The 9146-nt window shown below is 42.6% G+C and overlaps 1 protein-coding gene across 1 annotated transcript in view; it reads left to right on the forward strand.

Moving 5' to 3' along the window:
• Positions 1–6496, forward strand: part of ABHD4 (abhydrolase domain containing 4) — a 17611-nt gene extending 11115 nt beyond the window's left edge. The window contains exons 5-7 of the mRNA XM_027843180.1: positions 1189–1300; positions 3547–3733; positions 4908–6496. Of these exons, the coding sequence (XP_027698981.1) occupies positions 1189–1300; positions 3547–3733; positions 4908–4997 (389 nt within the window). The 3' untranslated portion in view covers positions 4998–6496. The remainder of the gene's footprint in view (positions 1–1188; positions 1301–3546; positions 3734–4907) is intronic.
• The last annotated feature ends 2650 nt before the right edge of the window (positions 6497–9146 follow it).

Raw genomic sequence — 9146 nt, forward strand, 5'->3', positions numbered from 1 at the left:
GACATTTTCTGTGTAGCTCCCTTGTAAGTTTATGGTTGAATGCCAAAAATGAACAACTTAGAGAACAGCACTGAGGAGATACAGTATGGGAGGAGGGAGAAGGTCAGGGGAGAGGGGCAGGAGGAGGAGAAGGCTTGGGGTCGGGAAGACATGGGTTTCAGTCCCACCTCTGACACTTACTACCTTCATGATTCTGGGCAAGTCTCTTAAAATCTCTTTAGGCTCAATTTTCCCATATGTAAAATGGGGATACTATTTGTACCTCCCTCACAGGATTGTCCTGAGCCTCAAATAAGATAATGTATGGAACGCATTTTGTAAATCAGAAGACCTGGCTTTGAGTCCTGGCTTTGCCACTTGGTACCACTGTATATCCTTGGGCAAACAGCCTCATTTTTCTGCCTCCAGTCAAGTCAACAAGCATTTATTAAGTGCCTACTGTATGCCAGGTACTGTGCTAAGTGCCTCAGTTTCCTCATCTGTAAAATGAAAGAAAAAAGGAGGGAGAGAGGAAGGATTACATACTTAATATGTGCCAGGCACCATGCTAAGTGCTTTATAAATATTGTCTCATTTGATCTTCACAACTGTGGGAGGTAGGTGCAAATAGTATCTTCATATTACAGTTAAGGAAACTCAGGCAGACAGAAGTTAAGTGACTTGCCTAGAGTCACACAGCTAGGAAGTATCTGAGGTCAGATTTGCTCTATTGGAATGTGAGCTATTTAGTAGTGGTAGTGGCGATATTATAGAGGTCATTCTTCAGAATGGCTCAAGAGCTGTCATATCCTCACTTTATTGACTTATGGTTTTTTTTTAATTCCTCATACCTCTTCATAATCTGTTCAATAAATGCCTGCGTGTTTGTAATTTATTGGTTAATAATTCCACATTCATGTGGCATTTTAAAGTTTGCAAATTACTTTCTTCACTGTCTTGTGAGGTATGTATTGTCCTTATTTTTACAGATGAGGAAACTGAGGCACAAGGTCAAAAGATTTGCCCAGGATCATGCAACTGGTAATAGCAGAACCTGGATTTGAATTCAGCCCTTTTGACTCCAGAACACTATCATTTCCATCACACCACACTGCCTCTGATAATAAACTGAGCCCAGTGTTTGTGGTATCTATAATCCATTTCTGTTTTTGTTACTGAGCAGACTTTGCTTCTTCTCCTCCCTCCTAGGGCCTGGCCTGGTGCAGCGATTCCGTCCTGATTTTAAGCAAAAATTTGCTGATTTCTTTGATGATGACACGATATCAGAGTATATCTACCACTGTAATGCACAGAATCCCAGGTGAGTCAACTCTTGGGAACAGTAAATGGGGTTGGCCAGTGTAGAAACTGCAGAGAGTGTTAAGGTATAACAGTTCTGCCATATGTGACTTGGGAAGTGCTACCTGCCTCCCTATCTTAATTTTCTCAACTATAAAAAATTCCTTATTCCTTTCCCTCTGTCCTCAAGAAGAGATATCATGAAGACCAGTGGCAGCATTCTTTAAAAGTTTCCCAAGTAATGGGCTGAGACGAAAGGATGTCACAAAGTGACAGGGAAATTATTTGTCCTGGGACACATTTTTTAAAGTAACTATACTAGGTTGCCTGCCTATCCAGGAGAAAGATTCGACCGTTTCCCCGATCCAGGCAGATAACTCAGCAGGCCAAAATTTGGTAGTATATTTAACTTAGTTATCCTTAGAACATGCAGTCAGTGCCTTTTACTGAACCTGGGATGAGCAGGTCCTTTCCTAACCTTGTGGAAAACTTGGTGAGCATTGCAGGAGAATCCTGGAGTCTGAGTAAATGCATTTCTTTGTATGGCTTCTCCCAAATGACTTGGAGTCTTTGCTACTTCGAAATTCTCAGCTCATCTATGAACCCATGGAGTCTTAGGGTTTAAAAGGGACCTTGGAAGGCATCTAGTCTGCTGTCATCACACACACTACATGGGCTCAGTTGAATGGAATAGCCCAGTTAATAGAAGAGCAGCAGACTGCTAAAAAAAAAAAAATAAGACTTCATACTCAGTTTTTCCCAAAGTTTTGCTTCTGACCTCACTCATCAAGCCGTAGTCCTATCATATCAGTACTTTCCCAGACCATGCCTAGCTACCCTCCCAGACTCCTTTATACATAATGGAGACAAGAAAGGCTGGTTTTGTTGTGGATGGGGGGGACACTCGTGAAAGACTACTCTGAGCACCCTAAAATCCTTCTGTCTCCCAAATTTTCATTGTTCTGCTATACCAAGTCCCTTACTGAGGCTACAAATACTTTCCCTATTCCCAGGGGAACATGTGATTAAGACAAAGATAGTAAGTAATAACTAATGTAACGTGTAATCACCAGTTCCTGAAGATATCAGATAGAATGCTGCTCGTGGAACTCTTGCTTCTATGACAAAGATAGCAAGTAACCATGTAATAACCAGTTCCTAAGGATATCAGAAATCTGGGGGGAGGGGGAGTTCACAACTGGGTGACCACTAAGCTCTCTTGACATCCTGAAGTCCTGTGTCTTGGCAATACAGCCTCAAGTTAACTTCCAGAAATGCAATCTCAATTCTTCTCTTTAGAAATGCAATCCATTCTCCTGACTCTAAGCAAGACTTATTTAAACTAGCCCAAATTGGTGCCTTCCCAACCTTGCAGATAGCTACATGAGATGGTTTACCAGTTAGCCCTTTTGAGGACATATTCAGGTGGTAAAATAAATTCGATACTTCTCACTTAGTACCAGTTACTTCTCCAGCTAGGTAAGTAGCTTTTTTTTTTTTTTTCAAATCTTAAACCTTACTTGGTCATTGTTTGGGCCCTGATGGCTCTGAGTAAATGTAAATAGCAATTGTTTCTGTTTTGGCCAGAAACCCTGAGGGTCTTCCTCTCCCATGTTGATTTTTTTTTTTTTAAACTAGGTAAAAGAGGCCATTCTTTGCCTCATTTCTTGCCTAGCCTTGATCACTGAATGGGCATTGCCTCAGTCAAACTGAGACCTGGGAAAGACCTTAACTTAAGAAGGCCAAGGTCTCCCACTGTATCCTGGGCCATCTCCAGTCATCCTGCTCTTTATCTTGCCACTGGACCCAGATGACTCCAGAAGAGAAAGTGAGACTGGTGACTTGCACAACCTTCCCTCACTTACACCCAATTCACTTGCAAGTCATGGCATCACCTTTCTGATGTCATGGTCTTCTTTGAGAATGAAAGATAAACAACCACCACAAATGGCTTTTTTTTTTTAATCTTAGGGTTTCACCTCTCTCAGTAATCTCTCCCAATATTTTACTGTCAGGATGTTCATCACTGTATCCAAACTAATCTCTTATAACAAGGAACCTCAATAATTTAATTATTTCCACACATTTGAGTGCTCCTTATGGGTAAGGAACTATACCGTCTATCATAAAGGATACAAAGATGATCCAGGCAGACCTCTCCAGTTCCTGGCCTCTAATGAGTAAAGAAACCATTAATATATAATTTTTTGGTTGGCAGATGAAGATCTAGGTCTGTAATATATTTCAAGCCTATTTTTCTATTGCCAGCGGTGAAACTGCATTCAAGGCTATGATGGAGTCCTTCGGCTGGGCCCGGCGCCCCATGCTGGAGCGAATCCACCTAATTCGGAAAGATGTGCCTATCACTATGATCTATGGAGCCAACACCTGGATAGATACTAGTACTGGAGAGAAAGTAAAACTTAGGAGGCCAGACTCCTATGTCCGAGATGTGGTAAGTTAGGGCAGAACGGGGAATGACGGTAGAAATGAAAAAAATGTTGTTGGCTGAAAATCAGAGCATTGATATGACTCTGTCCAGGTGGATGAGAACATGTGACGTAGACAAGGAAAAAAATGTCTAATGATTTAGCTGGTGAGGGATGGTAGAACAAGTCGGGGTAGCCTATGAAATCTGTCCTCGGTACCACAGTTAAGTTTAGTTAGTCAGTAAACAAGCATTTATAGAACGCATGCTATGTACCAGGCGTCATGCAAAGTGCTGAGAACATTAAGAAAGGCAAAGGATAGTCCCTGCTCTCAAGGAGCTCACAGTCTAACAGAGGAGACAAAGTGCAACAACTATGTATAAATGATATATACAGGATAAATTAGAGATAATCAACAGAGGGAATGCACTGGCATTAAGGAGGGTTAGAAAAGATTTCTTACAGAAGTTGAGATTTTAGCTGAAACTTCAAAGAGGCCAGGAAACAGATGAGCAGAGGGATGGACCCAAAGGCCCAGGCCAGGAATGGGGAACCTGTGGCCTCAAGGCCACATATGACCCTCTTGGTCCTCAAGTGTGGCCGTTTGACAAATGGGATTTGTTCTGTGAAGTTTGGATTCAGTCAAAGGGCCTTGAGGCCACAGGTTCCCCACCCCTGCCTGGCCCAGGCTATTGTATAGCTAGATATAGATGCGGCCAAAATAGCACCTGAATAATTCCCAACTAGTACCATGTTTATACTGTCTGCAGAAGACATTTAAGTACTTCCCCACTGTTTCATACTATGGTTTTTACCAAAGGTGATGACAGTGGTAGGGAAGATGATGGTGACTGGCCACTGAAATTCTACCTTTTCTTTCCTCTCATTGACCTTTCCTATTAACCTAAGTTAGTATTTTTGAATGGGATGAATCTCACTGTAGGCTCTTGGTTGCTCACACTATGATTAGAGGGCTAGGCCAAAGGTGGGATTAATATGGACTTGGTGAATGGAACTTGTGAAAATATATGGTGGCATAGGTCCTAGTAGCTCCCATGGGAGCCCTCCAAGTTCTTGTGAGCAATATAATTTGAGGAGTGGTGGATTGAAAGTAGAAAGAATTTAATTGTGGTAGAACTTTTTAGTCTCTGGGAAGATTTCTCCCATCCCACTCCTGTGTATTTCTCCTTCCTCCTGTAGGCTATTGAGGGTGCCTCACACCATGTCTATGCAGACCAACCACACATCTTCAATTCTGTGGTGGAAGAGATCTGTGAGTCAGTCAACTGAGCTGCCATCGTCAAGAAGGAGAAAAGAGCACAGAGACTCAGCCCTCATCTCCCTCTCTACTTCCTTCTCTCCTTACCTTCACCAACTAATATGTCTCCTAGGCAGAGCCACGTATTCTTCAGAGGGGTGGGGCAGGACAATGGTGATGGAACAGCCCCTCCTGTCTACATCCTGGAGATAAGAGGCAGTAGTGGCCTGGAGCTCCCCAACTTAGGGATTTCCATAAAGGATCTTAGATCCCATCCCGTTCTCTCATGCCAAAGTGTTAATAATGAGTTGGTTTTAAGTGTTGCATAAACCTAGAGATCTCTTTATGTATTCTACTCTCTATATACATAATGTGCCAAAAGGTCGGGGGGCACCTCTCCTCATCTAGAACAGAGAAATTAAAACTATCAAGCCTTTCCCAGCTTGGGAAGATTGGGGATTTCCCATGACTGTTGCTAGGAATAGGCCCACCCTCTGTGGAAACATCTTGTATGTTCCCACCTTTTTTCTCTGGGCCAATTCCTATGTAGACCCACATAGCACAGATCCACTTTCATTACATTGAACCTATCCTGAGGCCTGAAATCCTTATTTCTTTGGGTTCCTTAGAATGATTTTTCAAAAAGTCTTAGAGCTAAGAGAGACCTTAGAGACCATCTGCTCTAGTCTCTTTATCTTATGCAGGAGGCAATGGAGGCCTAAACAAATGAGTGACTTATCTAAGGGCATAAGGTTAGTCAGTGGCAAAGCTGGGACTAGATCCCACTTCTCCTGAGACTTCCAGTGTCTCCTCTACATGTCACTGCATCTCCAGATTTTTTACTCTTAGAGAATGAAGCTGGCCCAGCTACCATATGTATATGTGTATATCTGGGTTATTAACTCCAGAGTGATCAGCCCATTTATGTCTCAGTGTTGCACTCCCACCTATGATGGGCAGCAATTCCCCTCCTGGTTCCACCTCAGCCTTGGGTTGGCATTAAACCATAGAGTAAGCCCAGTGTTATGCTGACCCCTCCTGACTATTCACTAGGAGGCCTTGGAGTCTCCCTCTGTGCCTTGGGCATTGAAGCCTCTTATGGATTGAGTGATCCCTGGTGGGGAGATGAGGGCAGTGACTTCAACCCCTCTCCCATTGCTGGAATCCCCTAGTATTAACAAAATCTTGCTACCGGCTATCAGCCCCAACCCAAAGCCCCTGGTCCTGTTGGGGAACCTCATGCCAACTTGTCCCTAGTGCCGAGATTGCTCTCATTGTGTGACCCTCAATCATGGGGTCATTGTTGCCAGTTTAGTCCTGCTAATTTCCGTGTCTCAATGGGGCATTGATGTAGCTTCTACCCTGGGGTGCTAGGTAGTGTCAGTGAGACCAGCCACCTGATGCAGAGTATCTTCCATCTACCCCCTTTACTAATTTTATTTTTTAAACAGATGTTTCAGCAATATTTGTACCAGCCCGCTCACCTTGGAACCCTTTTTCTATATTAATAAAGAAATGAGGAAAATGCTTATTGATAATTAGTATTTTGTCCAACGCTCTGGGGATGGTGTCAAATACACATTGTTGTTACTCAGTCATATCTGACTTTTCTTTACCCCCATGGACCATAGCACACCAGTACTGTCCATGAAGTTTTCTTGGCAAAGATACTGGAGTGGTTTGCCATTTCCTTCTCCATGGATTAAGGCAAACAGGTTAAGTGACTTGCCCAGGGTCACACCGCTAATAAATGTCTGATGTCAGATCTGAACTCAAGTCTTCCTAGCTCCAGGCCCAGCACCCTATCCACTGAGCCATATAGCTGCCCTATCAAACACAGAACAGCCAAATAAAATAATGGAATTGAAGAGCTGGAAGGGACATTGTGTCCTTATTTTACAAAGCACAAAGAAAGAGAAAGTGAACTGTACCATTGAGTTCAAATTAACCTCTTTAAGAGTGTATTGAGTGATTGTCCTGTGCTTGTAAATAGGCCCTGCCTATGAACTGGAACTCTGCTCTCTGCCAACCCTCACATCACATTCCCGGCTGTGCAGTCTTGGAAATAGAGCTCCACACCTCCAAAGTCCATGCTGAAGAACCAGAAAGATACTGAGGCCTGACCACTGATAGGATTCTACAGAGAAGAGGGAAGTATTTACATTTACTTCCACCTCTTAAGGGAACAGGACCTAGAATTCAAGATAACCTCTGAAGCTATGCTAGAGGAGCTTATGTGGAAAAATGGTGTCTGTGTCCCCTGAATCCATATTGATGTCTCCAGAGTTACATAGTGGTACGGGCTCTTTCCACTGCCTTCCCATGGGAGTTACTTGCCACAGACATCACTTGGGGACAGCTTCCAGAAGAGTCACCTAATTTGTACTAGTACCCATATGTTCAATCCTCAACATAGTTCACCTATCTTAATAAAAGCCTGCTCAAGGTGAGAACTGAGATCACATTAAACATAACCATAAGTCCCCATGGAGTCAGCTGGGTGGGTACAGTGGATAGAGAGTGCCTGACCTGGAGTCAGGAAGACTCATCTTCCTGAGTTCAAATCTGGCCTCAGACCTCTTTGTGACCCTGGGCAAGTCACTTAACCCATTTGCCTCAGTTTCATTCAGTAGAATGAACTGGAGAAGGAAATGGCAACCCACTCCAGTATCTCTGCCAAGACAACCCCAAATGGGGTCATGAAGAGTCAAACACAACTGAAACGATGGACCAATAAGAACAAATGGGCTGTTGAAAGGTTAGTGACCAAGACATGGATAATTTGAAGGAGTTCCCAGGTCTAGTCACAGAGTAATGTAGTTGAACTTGACCTCTTTAGAGGTATAGATGGACACTGAAAAAGTTTCCAGTGACTTGCAGAGCTATCTACTATATTTTCTTCCTGCCCATACATACACCAATTGTATGCTATTATTGCAAGCTCTTTTCCCCACTAGAGGAAAAGGCAGAGTTTGAAGATATACCTTCCTATGCTTCATCTTAACAAAGAAAATGAAGGGGTCCATAAAAAGACTAGAAGAAATAATCCAAGAAGGAAACCAGAAAGAAGTATTCTAAGGAGCCCAAGGGTAATCAGACTCAGTGTTGGTGAGGGAAAGAATACAACACAAAGGACAAGGAGAGTTTTCTGCAGTGCTGGAACCGTGAGGCTGAGTTCATTGAAAGTGATCCAGATTTCTAAAGGCTTCGCCACCTATATGCCACTGAACAGTAAAGGAAATTAAAGATGCCAACAAAAGTGATGCTTTCCTTCTATTTACAGCAAGAGGAAGAGACACATACTTATGGTTAGTGACTCCCTGGAGTGGGTATATAAGTACACTCAACTTGGTCAATCTATCAATGTGCTGTCTTCCTGAAGTGTGAAATGGACACATGACGAGAGCTGACCAAGATTCATTTGATCTACCTCGTAAGTCCTAAGTAGGAAAATGAAGGATTTTAAAACAAGGATAGCTATCTCATTTTCTATTTGAAGATCATTACTTTGGAATAGAAAGAAGGAGAGGGGAAGTAAAAAGCTGGTTATAGAGTTAGTATCCAAAAACATGAAACAGGGTTTGGCTTTCTGGCCTGTGGTTTATTATATTATTTAACAAAAACAATAAGTATTTATTAAGTGTCTACTAGGCTCTGTGATGGGTGCTGGAGATACAAAGGCAAAAATAAAACAGTCCTTACATTGTCTTGAATGATAGACTCTTGGCAAGGAATGTAATAAATCCAGTGACGCCGAGAAGAATATGTTTGGCAGCAGTTTCACTAACTTGGTCAAAAAGATTTTAGGGAAGGATTAAAAATGCCCAGATAAAGGATGTTGTTCAGTCGTTTTCAGTCATGTCTGACTCTTTGTAATTCTATTGGGGTTTGTTTTGTTATTATTTTGGTAGAGGTACTGGGGTGGTTTGCCATTTCCTTCTCCAACTCATTTTACAGATAAGGAAACTGAGGTAAATGGGGCTAAGTGACTTGCCCAGAATTCCCACAGCTAGTAAGTGTCCAAGGCCTAATTTGAACTCAGGAAGATGAGTCTTCCTGACTCCAGGCCCAGCACTCTAGCCACTGTGCTACCTAGCTACCCCAGATAAAAGATGCAAAACTGTATAATAATTTGGAGGATGACAAGTACAACTTAAAATAACACTAGAAGAGGAGATACC

Source organism: Vombatus ursinus, unplaced genomic scaffold (assembly GCF_900497805.2).
Source record: "Vombatus ursinus unplaced genomic scaffold, bare-nosed wombat genome assembly UNPS02014894.1, whole genome shotgun sequence".
NCBI lineage: Eukaryota > Metazoa > Chordata > Mammalia > Diprotodontia > Vombatidae > Vombatus > Vombatus ursinus.